The sequence below is a fragment of the Mirounga leonina genome, unplaced genomic scaffold (assembly GCF_011800145.1).
Source record: "Mirounga leonina isolate KUSES-001 unplaced genomic scaffold, KU_Mleo_1.0 Mir_82, whole genome shotgun sequence".
NCBI classification, from domain to species: Eukaryota; Metazoa; Chordata; class Mammalia; order Carnivora; family Phocidae; genus Mirounga; species Mirounga leonina.
This window is the reverse complement of record NW_023270825.1, coordinates 29,066,962-29,079,850: the sequence shown is the minus strand read 5'-3', so window position 1 is coordinate 29,079,850 and position 12,889 is coordinate 29,066,962. Positions and strand designations below refer to the sequence as shown.

The 12,889-nt window shown below is 41.2% G+C and overlaps 1 protein-coding gene across 1 annotated transcript in view; it reads left to right on the top strand.

Annotated features, from left to right (window-relative positions):
* Window positions 1–12,889, top strand: part of RGS6 (regulator of G protein signaling 6) — a 541,337-nt gene that overhangs the window by 12,159 nt on the left and 516,289 nt on the right. Inside the window, exon 2 of the mRNA XM_034992635.1 lies at window positions 12,176–12,279. Coding sequence (XP_034848526.1) covers window positions 12,196–12,279 — 84 coding nt within the window. The 5' untranslated portion in view covers window positions 12,176–12,195. The remainder of the gene's footprint in view (window positions 1–12,175; window positions 12,280–12,889) is intronic.

The following is a 12,889-nucleotide window of genomic DNA, read 5'->3' as shown; positions in this document are numbered from 1 at the left end:
AGTGTGTGTCCAGTTTTGTTCTTATGTAAGAATAGCTTGGTTATTCTTAGACATTTGCATTACTGTATACATTTTAAAGTCCTCTTTTGATGGGATTTTGATTAGGACAGCATTAAATCTCTAGCCCAATTTAAGAGTAAACTAATGTCTTTAAAATGTTGACTCTTCAATTCATTAATATGGTGTGTCCCTTCATTTATTTAAATCTTTATTCTCTGTTAGTGTTTTGTATCTCTCTATGTGGTAAAGGTTTGGCACATCTTTCTTCAGATATATTCCTAGTATTTGAAGTCAGTCAATGCTATTATCAATGATAGCATTTTTGAATGTATTTTCTGGCTGTTATTCTGTGGGTATACAGAAATACAGTTGATTTTTATTTATTGACATTGAATCCAGTGACTTTCCTGAATTCACTTATTTCAAATAGTTCTGTGTAGTTTATTATGGAATTTCCACGTACACAATCAAATTGCCTTCTTACTTTGCAATCTTCCTTTGCTTCCTTTCCTTTTATTTCTTTTTCTTGCCTGTTGTGCTGGCTTAGACCTCTACTATAGCAGAGAATCGAAGTGGTCCTAGCAGGTAGCCTTGTCTCATTCCTAATCTCAGTGGGAAAGTTTTCAAAGTGTGACTATTAAATATTATGATTGCAGTGTTTCATAAATACCCTTTATCTGGTTAAGCCAGTTCCTTTATGTTCAAAACTGGCTAAGAGTATTTTCCTGAATAGATGCTGAATTTGACTAGATGCGTACAGAATAGTTGCATGGAATGTCTGGTCCACCTCTGCACTTCCCTTTTTTGGGGGGGGGGGCGCAGAGGGGTCTTGGTCTTACATTCCTCATTGCCTTGGGAGCTCTCCTTTTTCAAATGTTATCTGGCTTTTCTAGTTCTTGAAGGTTGTTTTGTAATAAGGTAGACCCTCCTTGTAGGAGGGGTACACGCTAATCGTACTGTTTTTGTCGTCCATCAAATACAAATAAGAGTGTAAGAAACCCTCAGAAACCTATTCATTTGTTATTTCTTTGACGTCTATTGCTTCTCTGCTTGATGAGCTTCCTGAATAGATCTGTTTGTTTGTTTGTTTGTTAAATCTTGCTATTTCCAGAACAGGAAAAGTGTATTACTGCTGCTCCAGATGTAGCCATAGTATGGAGTCATAAAAGAGAAACACCTGATATTTAAATGCCTAGTTTTAGGGTAAAAAGATACTGACTTTACCTGTTCTAAAAAGAAGAAGACGAAGAAGAAGACGAAGAAGAAGACGAAGAAGAAGACGACGAAGAAGAAGAAGACGAAGAAGACGAAGAAGAAGAAGAAGAAGAAGGAGGAGGAGGAGGAGGAGGAGGAGGAGGAGGGGGAGGAGGAGGAGGAGGAGGGGGAGGAGGAAGAAGAAGGAAGAAGAAGAAGAAGAAGAAGAAAGAAAACAACAAAATCTCAAGGAATATAACTGACATTCTTTAAAAAAAAAAAAAAGCCAATAGGCGTGCCTTTCTTCTTGGGTCCCCTGGGAACACGCCCTCCTCTTTATTTCTTAGTCATCCCCTTCTTGTGTATAAAAATTGGCAAAGCTTCTCTGTCACTCCTACTTCTTCCCTGGCAGTGATACAATCTTTGTCATGTGAAATCAGAGAATAACAAGAGTTGCTTCTGCAGTCCCTACAGTCAGGAGTATTAAACTCTACGATCTTAGATCTCATACTAATAAAATGTAAGTCCTCCCACGTGGGAGGAAAGACATTTGGAACTGGAAGACCTACATTTTCATGCTAGCCCCAATACTAACCAGCAAGATGACGTTAGAATATAATTTGATCTCTCAGACTTTGGGTTCATCCTCTGAAAAATTAAATGGTTGGGCTTGTTTCAGGGAACAGGAGATTTTTTATGAAAAGGATCAAATAGTAAATACTTGGAGCTCTGTGGGCCATATGGTCTTTCTTGCAGCTCCTCAACTCTGCTGTTGTAGTGCAAAAGCAGCACAGACGATAAGTAAACACAGTGTTTATTTATAAAACTTTATTTATGGACACAGGAATTTGCTTTTTGTACAATTTTCATGGGTCATAAAGTATTCTTCTTCTTTTAACTTTTTGCAGCCTTCTAAAAATGTAAAAGCCAGTCTTAGCCCACAGACCATATAAAAACAGGCAGCAGACTAGATTTGTCCCCTTGGCCTCAGTTTGCCTACCTTTGAACTAGTTGGTTGCAAAGGGCTATCCAGAGCTCTGTGTTAGGCCTTGATATGCTGATCTTTTTTTTTTTTTTTTTTTAAGATTTTTTATTTATTTTGAGAGAGAGAGGTGGGAGGAGGGGCAGAGGGAGAGAGAAACTTAAGCAGATTCCTTGCTGAGTGCAGAGCCCAACGCGGGGCTTGATCTCACCACCCTGAGATCATGACCTGAGCTGAAATCAAGAGCCAGACACTCAACCGACTGCACCACCCAGGCGCCCCTGATATGCTGATCTTAAAAAAAAATTTTTTTTTTCTGTCCCATGAACATTGTTCAAGAGAGTCTATTCCTTTCTCCTAAGTCAATTAAGAATAAAAAAATAAAAGATTTTATTTTCCTTTTATCTCTTCCCTGATGCTTTCTCTTTACTTTTGTAGACCCAAGTTTCTGACCTGTATCATTTCCTCTGCCTGAAGAACTGCTAGCATTTCCTGAAGGGCAAATCTGCTAGTGATAAACTTACTCGTTATTTATTTGTCTGAGAAAATTTATCTTATCCTTCATTTTGAAGAAGAATCTCACTAGATGCAGAATTCTCATTTGGTGTTTTTTCTTTCAATATTTTAGCTATTTCACTTCACTCCCTTGCTCTTGTGTGGTCTCTGATCAGAAGGCATATGTTATTGTTATGCTTGTTGTATTCCAATTACACCTATGTTATACCTTTGGATATTGTGCCATAGTTCTTGGATATTCTGTCTCCATTCTTAAAAACTTCTTTTTCTCTCTCTCTTTTTTTCAGTTTGAGAAGCTTCTATTGACCTTCAGGCTCCTGATTCTTTCTTGGACCATTTTGAGTCTACCATGAGCCCTTGGAAGGCATTCTTCGTTTGTTACAGTGTTTTTGACTTTTAGCATTTATGTTTTTGAGGGTTTTTTTTTTTTCTAAGTTTCTATCCCTCTGCTTTCATTACTATCTACTTTTTCTTTTAGAGCCTGTAACATATTTAATCATAGTTATTTAAAATTTCTTGTCTGATAATTTCAACATCTCTGTCTTGAATCTGGTTCTGAGGATTGCTTGTCCTTTCTGTGTTTTTCTTGCCTTATGTATGCCTTGTAATTTTTTGTCAAAAGCCAAACACGGTATATCCAGTAATGGGTTTTAAGGTAACTAGGCCCTTAGTGTGAGGCTTTGTTTACCTTGGCCAAGAGTTGAACTGTGTTTAATGTTTGCTATAGCTGTAGGTGCTAGAAACTTCAAATTCTCCTCGTGTTCTTGTTTGCGTCTCTTCTCCTGACTTTAGGTTTCCCTAAGAAGTCCTCAGAGAGTTTGCGTCTTGCAGATGTTTGAGCTGTAATCCACTGTTATCATACTGGAGCCCCGTTAGTGTGGTGGTAGGAGATAAGTGAGAAGGAATGTTCTGTCGTCTTCCAATTAAGAGCAAGAGTGGAGTGACTTCCCTTTAGTAAATACAGCAACACTTCTATTGCAAGAGGAGGGAAGTCAAAGAACATGGTGTAGGTGAGGGTGCCTCAAGATGAGAGACTTGCCTTCTGCTGATTTCCATTTCTTCAGTGAATTTTGAAGTGAGCCTCTCAACTGAGACTGTGTGTGAAGCTTGAACAAAAAAAAAAGATATGAGAAAGCCGACTCAGACAGGGAGACAGCAAACTTGGTGGGAAAACATCTTAGATTTGACAGGCAGCGTTGATTAACTTAAAGTTTGTGCTCATGCATGTAAAATGCAGCCAGGTCAGTCTGGTTGTGTGATTTCTTCCTCACGCCCACCACAAAGAGTGCACCTGCTTGGGTGTGAGCTTGGATATTGAGATATTATATGGATATTGTGTGGTGGATGTTCTGGTTCCATTGGTGTCAAGAGTTTTGTCTGGAAATCTGCCACAGAAAGGGCATATTGAGGCCATTGAGGATATTTGCAAGGGTATGACTGAGTGGCTAAGACGATGGGCCCAGTAAGAGAGGGACATGAAGGCAGAGTGAGGAGGAGTAGTAATGGAGGGTAAACAACTTGTGAATTCCATGGATTGAAATGTCTAAAGAAGTTTGAAAAATGTGTACAGTGAAAGTAGAGTAAGTGGACTGGAAAGAACTGGTAAGTGAACTGGGATTTGAGGTGGTACGGTCACCACTGATGATGGGGTTCAGCATGTGGCCATGTGAGACATGGCTGAGGAAGGGGGGTGGAGGAAAAGGGTTCAGGTGGGGAAATAAAAGGATGGAGGAACCAGCCTTCGAGCTAGGTCTTTGACTCTGATGTTCAAGTCATTGAGATTGATGAAGGAGTGAGGGATAGAGAAGAAAACCTCAGAACTGGAAGTGGGAGTACTCAGGAAATGAAAAGCCAGGAAACAGTAGTGAGCATGGGTAGAAAGTGGCATAGCTAGATGGTCTGAGTGTCACAAGAGCAGGGATTTGCGTAGGAAGACGGGAGAGAAATTGTTTGAAGCACCAATGGGGAAGCAAGAGGATGCTTATCTTACTTTCTGGTTTGAGATATGTGGGATGAGAACAGCTGGGCTCTAGGGTGAGGGGAGTGTTTTTGGGGGAAGCCAGGTTTCCATGAAGGTCCCTGAAGGTCAAAGTTCAGAGGGAAGGTGGAAGACCATAGTGGCCATACTGTTTATAGAAGAAGAGTTTGAAAGGCAGGAAGAATGGATGGGGAGGTGGCAGGGTCTGGGAGTATCCAGAGCTGTGTGGGGTCAAGAGAGAGGATGCCTGGGTGGACCTGAACTCTGAGCGGTAATTGCGGTAATAGGACCGTGAACCGCATCACATGGTCAAGCACATCCCGTTATGTGAAAAACTTTCTGCTTCTCCCAGTTTAATTTTTTTAGGACTTTTGTTTAATATGAAGAATGCAAAAATATCTTTCTAAGCAGCTTTTAACAAAAATTAGTTTGGTTAGGCTGTAAGGCAGCTGTGGCAACTTAAAGAGGATTGTATTTATGTCTATGTCTTGAGGACAGGTTGGTATGGGGAAGTCAACTTCACCAATACACTAGGAAGTGGAAGTCAGGAACCACACCATCTGTTGAGGACCTACTATGTGCAAGTTGTACTATGTACCAGAAGTACCTACTGCTAAGAACTTTATATGTAATATAGAGGTGCTAACGACTTTATATTTAAGCATATACTTAAATTTTGTATATTTACAAAATTTCGTTTTGAATACTTTATATGGGTGAGGTCACTGGAGACCAAGACTGACAAGTTGGAAAGTATGTGGGCATCGGAGTCAGTCCTAGGTTTGGATTTTAGTTTCTTGGTTGACAAGCTACTTTACTTTTGGCAAGTTGCCTATGTTCTTGGGCCTCAGTTTTCTCATCTGTAGAGTGGGAATAGTAATAGTCACCTGTTGGAGTTGCTGTGACACCTTCCCTGGGCAATTCTGAGAAGTAGACAAGGCTGAGAACCCCTGATACCGGTGATTGGTGTTTGTTCCATTTATAGATGAGGAAACCAAGGCTCAGAGAGGCTAAGTAAGTATAGGGCCACCGTAGGCCTACCAGATCGGAATTTCCGGAGCATGGGACCCGGGGACGTGTATCTTTAGAGTCAAGCCCAGGTGATTCTGCGGCTACTAGCCTGGTTCAGGTCCTTGGGCCAGCTTTTGGGAACCACCGAATGCTAACTGATGTCCTGAAATGATCAAGTGACTATATCCCAGTAGAATCCTGGGTGCCTTGGCATGGCCAACAAAATTGGCCCCTAGGACTTGAGCTTTAGCACCTTGCTTTAAGATCGTTGGTGTGGGACATGAAGCTGACTCTCGCTGTGTCACTGAGCATCTGGACTTTGAGTTGGTCTATATATGTCATGTTGGCAGACCTGTTAAACAGAAAGAGATATTTGTTCTTCAGAGATGTTGTTCTTTCTTCTTCCCCCTGGAGGTTCCTGCCCACTCAGTCAGATTAGAGCTATATAAACAAGCTTGTACTACCGAGCTAGCACACATCTTATAAATCTTTTTTCCTGAAGTGCTTAACATTGCTGATGTCAGAAAAAAAATCCACTTTTTTGTTGTTGTTGCTGTTGTTTGTTTTAAGGTTTTATTTATTTATTTGACAGAGAGAGACACGGCGAGAAAGGGAACACAAGCAGGGGGAGTGGGAGAGGGAGAAGCAGGCTTCCCGCCGAGCAGGGAGCCCGATGTGGGGCTCGATCCTAGAACCCTGGGATCATGACCTAAGCCGAAGGCAGACGCTTAACAACTGAGCCACCCAGGCGCCCCTCCACTGGGTTTTAATGGGCTGAGGCAAACAATGTGAAGTTGATACAATATGGAGGAGAGGAAATAACATCAACAGAAATTCTTATTTGGCAGCACAAATATTCAGACTATATTACAGTCAGGCTTTGATTACCTCTCCGGCAAGATATCTCCCTGAATAGGGTTTTGAGAGCTAGACACCAAGAGGGGCAGGCATGATGTTGAAGGCTTTTAGCTGCATGTGATGCTGATCTTAGTGGTATTGGAGTGTCACTGCAGTGGTCTGACTCTTAGCTGTGAGTCACTATCACCGGAGAAGCTTGTTAAACAGCTGGTGGCTTCATCTCTGAATCCCTGAGGTGGGGGAAGGGTTTCTCCAACCATCTTGATGCTGGTGGCCTGGGATTTCATGAAACCAGACTGCTGGTCAGTTGCGACATTCATTCTGCACTAGGGAATTTGCATGCCTTGTTTTATTTCCTCTTCAAAAACAGCTCTGCAAAGATGAGGGTTCTCATCTTCCAGGTGAAGAGCTGGAAGTTGGGGGCAGTATGGGGAGGTAGTCAGTTGTCAGAGGCTACCCAGCAGGCTTGGTGTAGCCAGAGCCGAGGTGCTATTTCCGCCCTGACTTCAAAGCCCCTTTCTTTTGCACACTGAGGTCCTTCTACCTGCTGGGCCCAGCACTGTTATCTGCTGGACCCTAGGCTTGGCTTGCTCCAGAGGGGCCGGCATTACAAAGGAAACAGCTCGTATTTGTTGTAACTGCAAGCTACACACACAACATGGAGTAAATTGCAGTCCTGATTTGCAGAAGATTTACTAATCAGAGTTTGAGTCAGAGACGCTCAATTGTTCTGTTATTCACAGGGTCTCTCCTCACTATACTTTCCATCCTCCCACATATTCCTTCTTATCTACATGGCTCATGGATGGAGTGCCTGGGTGGCTCAGTCGGTTAAGTGTCCGACTCTTGATTCCGGCTCAGGTTATGATCTCAGAGTTGTGAGATCGAGCCCCATGTCAGCTCCGTGTTGGGTGTGCAGCCTGCTTAAGATTCTCTCTCTCCCTCTCCCTCTGCCCCTACCCCCCACTTGGGCCAGTGCGCGCACTCTCTCTCTCTCTCAAATAAGTAAATAAATAGCTCGTGGATTCCTGAGTTCAGGGCTGACCCATACCAATAAACCCTGTGGAAAAGTGTGATTTCGTACATAGGTCTTTGTCAATAAAGAGCCGCCTTGGTGGGGCAGTTTTAATGGCTTGTTATCCCGATGAATGTTCCAAAAGGAGTACACTGCATCTTGGTAGAATCTTATCAGTTTCTTCATTCATTCAAAAATATTTGAGTATCTACTATGTGTCATGCCCTGTTCTAGGTGCTGGGTATAGAGGGGTGAACCCCACCAACAAAGACTCCACCCAAGCAGAACTGCCTTTAGTAGAGATCCCTGATAAATGAGTAAACAAAGAGAGGTGCAAAGCCCTGTTATTTCTAACCCCACATTTGACTGTTCCACTTAATCTTCTTGAGATCAGATTGTCTTCATGGTTTTTTTCTCTTGGGTGCCTACTGCTGCTGGGGTTTCAAAGGGCCATGCCTATGTTGTCCCCTAGGCTGGAATGGCCTCTGCTGCCTCCCCCAGACTCCTATTCATCCTTCTCCTCTGATCTCCATTGCCAGGTTTTGCCCTGTGCCAGCATAGCTAAACACCCACACGTTACGATGTCCTGCTTCTGTGGACATGCCTGAACCCCCTCCTGGACTCGGAACACTTTAATGAGAACATCTGTGTCTGATTTATCTTTATGTCTCCAGGGCCTAGCATGCAGCCTTTTGCGCAGATGCTCAGTGCGTTTGCTCGAGGAAATGTTGAGTCCCACCGCTCCTTGTGGTAGGTGATGGTATTACAGAAATCACTTCAAGGGGAGGGATGCTGAGTCTGGAAGAGGACGCTTTGCTCCAACAGTTCTGTGATTCTCTGACAAGTTCAGCATGAGCCCTGCCATGACCAGAGAACACGGGCTAGGATATGGGCAGTATTGAGTGAAGAGAGGTGGTATGGAACATTCTGATGAGTGTTTGAGGGAAAGTTAGAAATGTGAAGTTCTGAGGCTCTAGGACCGAGCGGGAAGGAATAGTGAAGATGCAGGCTTTTACAGCTGTTGTCCACCTGCAGTCCAGAGAGGCTGTGGCTTGACCTGGTTCTGACACTTAATTGCAAATCAGGTGGGGGAACCAGGCCACTCAGTTCAGAAGGCTTTCCACTATGTGGGGACTCTGGTGACAGCTAAGGAAGCAAAGGCACAGAGAGGTGAAGTAACTTGCCCCAGATCACACTGCTTGTAAGTGGGGGAGCGTAAATTCAGATGTGGATCTGTCTGATGACAGATGCCAGCTGGTAACCCCTGAGCTACCTGTCTCTTCTTGGGGACTTAAAAACTCAAGCTCTTAACATGTTTTCAGTTCTCCCCTTTGTTAGCTGTAAGACATGATGTATTTTCTTTCTGTTGAAGTCTAGTGGTGTGCTTTCAGGAAAACATTCACATTCTTCAAATATTAAGATAAAAGGCCCTGAATTATTTACTGTGTGCATATACACACAGTACATATAAATAACATGAAGAAGTTTTTGGGTTTTCGCTACCATGAAATTTAAGATATTCCTATTTCATTTCTATCGTATTCCATGTAAAAATAAATATTTCATCCTGTATTGTAATGAATGAGAATCTAGCCCTTTAATGTCACAAACCCTAGCTTCATAGTCAATGAATGTAATTATAGCCTCCTTACCTGTGTGGGTTTTGCACCCTGTTTCTGTAACAACTGTTGACACATGGGCTGGAAAGTGGTTAGGTCACTATTTTAGAAATGGTTCTTTCTAGACACAGAAAAGTTAGATGACATTGAGTTTCAAAATGAGCTGCTAGAGGAACCAAAAATAGAAGCTTTTCTACTACATACGAGACTCACTGAAATTCCTACCACAGAGACTGTCTGCCAGCACTTGGTAGTTTGAAGTCCCAGTCCTGAACTCTCAGCCTGTTGTAACACCAGAAATGTTTCTGTAGGGGGCAGGGGGCAGCCAGCGAAAGGCGAAGGCAGGGCCGGAAGGATTGTTCCTAGGTCATTCCCAACCTTGCTGTTATTAACACAGTTTTCTAGGTGGGAGATAATAGGCTCATTAAAGTCCGAGTGTTCATTTACAAATAAAGCCAGAAACCCCAAATGGCTCTATTACATAGATAAATGAGCAGACATAAATGGACTCAATTTTTGTTTTTCATGCTCTGTCATATTCTGTATTCAGGCAAAGGAGTAGGCAAATAAGTAGCTGTTTAAAAATAAAACAGTGTGTTGTTCATTTAACTTTAAAAGCCACTGATGGGAATTAATAATCAGCGTTTCCATGTAGCACTATATTAATGGAAACCCTGACATTACAGTGAGTGGGGATAAGAGAATGATGTTCTTTATCTCTTCATGTAATCTGACTTTTAAAATGCATCTTAATTCACAAATGATGAAGAAAGCAAGCAACATTCAAATGGTATACTGTGGGCATTTAAATTCTTAGCACAAATGACAAATTCCTGTCTCTTGCCCATCTCCCACCCAAATTGGCTTTTATGGAATGACCTTTGGTACCAACTTATTTTACAATAAAATCTTTCCTGAGTTTTTATTTTGAATTGAAATGGCCTTTTCTGTCAACTATGGTATTTATAAAAGTTTCCTTGTTGAAAAGCCTATGAATTTTGTGCAAATAACCCAGGCAGGCTCTTAGCTTAGTGGTAACATTTGTATAGGACTTCTTTGGCTTTATATGATACGTTTATACTCAGTTTATCGGACCCGTCCCTGTGAGTACTCCGTGGAATTCACATTTTGCTGATGAGAGCAATGTCAAGGGAGGTGCCTTGGCATGGTTCTGGGTACACAGCAGGCATTCAACATTTTGTTTTAAAAGAAAGTTAACAAAGAGAACCCAATAGGTTATTTAACTTGTACGAAGTAGCACAGCAAATATAGGGTGATACCAAGCACTGAACTTCTTTTCTCAAAAATTCCATATGCTGTCACTGTTACACTGATATCTTTTCACACTTTTTAAAAAGGTCAAATTAAAAATATTCATTTTACTTAATTGAGGTTAAATTCACATAACATAAAATTAACTTCTTTAAAGCATACATTTCAGTGGCATTTAACACATTCACACAACATTCTGCATCCATCACCCCTATCTAGTTCAAAAATGTTTTCATTATCCCAGAGGAGACCCCATATCCATTAAGCGGTAACCCCATTCCATCCTCCGCCCAGTTATTGGTAGCTACCAATTTGCTTCCTGTCTCTATAGATTTACCTATTCTAGATATTTCACGTAAATGGAATCACACAGTATGTGACTGTGTTAGTCTGTTCGGGCTGCTATAATAGAATATCACAGATTGGCTGGCTTATCTCCCACCTAGAAAACTGTGTTAATAACAGCAAGGTTGGGAATGACCTATTATTTCTCATATTTCTGGAGGCTAGGAAGTCCAAGATCAAGGCTTGAGCAGATTTGGTTTCTGGTTCATGGATGGCTTTATTCTCACTGTGTCCCCACATGTAGAAGGGAGCTCTCTGGGGTCTCTTTTATAAGGGCACTAATCACCTCCCAAAGGCTGTACCTCCTAATACCATCACACTGGGGGTTAGAATTTCAACATGTGAATTTTGGTGGGGACATAAACATTCAGTCCATCGCAGTGATCTTTGTGTCTGGCTTCTTTCATTAAGCGTAATGTTTTCAAGATAAATCTATACTGTAGCATGTATCAATACTTTATGACTTTTCCTGGGTGAATTTTATTCCATTGTGGGGATAGACCATATTTAGCTTATCCATTCATCAGTTGATGGACATTGAATTGTTTCCATGTTTTGGCAATTGTGAATAGTGCTGCTGTGAATGTTTGTGTTCAAGTATTTGTTTGAGTGTTTGTTTTCAGTTCTTTGGGGTTATAGTTGAATTTTCAGGTAATATGGTAATTCTACGTTTAACTTTTGAGGAGCCACCAAACTGTTTTTTCATAGCGACTGAACCATTTTACATTCCTACCAACAAGGTACAGGTGTTCAGATTTCCCCACATCCTTGCCAACACTTGTTATTTCAGGTTTTTCCTTTTTACTATGACCATCCTAGTGGGTATGAAGCGGTATTTCCTTGTGGTTTTGATTTGCATTTCCCTGATAAAATATTCAGATATTTTTTTGTTATGTTAGTCACCGTACAGTATTAAGCAGGGCACGTATTGCATGGAGAACTGGGTGTTATATGAAAACAATGAATCATGGAAGACTACATCAAAAACTAATGATGTACTGTATGGTGACTAAACTATTCAGATTTTAATGCATAGAGTTAATCAGAAAGTGAGTCTGGTAAGACGAAATCAACATCAAGATGGTTGGCTTCATCTGTCTTCAGAAGATTATGTAGGACTGGCATAAACTCACCCCTAGGGTGCATGATTCTGGGCTGAAAATAAAGAATAAGTTGCTTGGGATTAGACTAATGTATGTGGATAACAAGAGCCCAGTTATCCCCTAAACATTTTTTAAAATACTGCTTAAATTAATGAGGAGAAATAAATTCATCATGTTTTATTTTTGTATCACCTGCCAAAAGATACTTAACTTCTTTGCATTGTAGAGCTTTCTTTATATAATATCTTCATGTCTTAATGATCTATTCATTTATTTTTGCAGTGTGAGTGAAGATATCCGGGATGGCTCAGGGATCTGGGGATCAAAGAGCAGTGGGGATCGCTGACCCAGAGGAGAGTTCTCCAAATATGATAGTCTACCGAAAAGTAAGGCCTCTCGTTAAATGCTAGGGGTGCTGCCTGTGTGTGTGTGTGTGTGTGTGTGTTTTGTGTTTTGTGTAGGGTTGACTGATGGTTGACAACTTGACAAATGTTTTCTGCCTAAACTGCCTTGACTGATAAATGAATATCGTTTTCTTCTCATATCCTCTGTTTTTCCAGTTCTAAAATTCAAGGAACTTAGGTTTGTCATACTTGAAAAATATGATTTGGTTTACTTTAAAGATTTTATTTTTAAGTAATCTCTTCACCTAGTGTGGGGCTTGAACTTACAACCCTGAGATCAAGAGTTGCACGCTCTACAGACTGAGCCAGCCATGTGCCCCCGATTTGGTTTTCTTTAAATGCAAAGTTTGCCTAAGCAATGCAGAGGGAGATATATTCTCATGTGAGGTAAAAGCCTTTGTGTGACATTTATCAATTGTTTTTGAACCCACAGTAGGTACAAGATCTGGTCTAGATGCTGTGGGAGATACAGAGGTATGCATGTATTAGATGTTTGCAGTTGGTAGGAGACATAAGATGTACACAAATAACTGTAGTAATCTAAGTGTCAATTTCCAAAAGAGAAGTGCAAATAGAGTGTTATATGAAATCA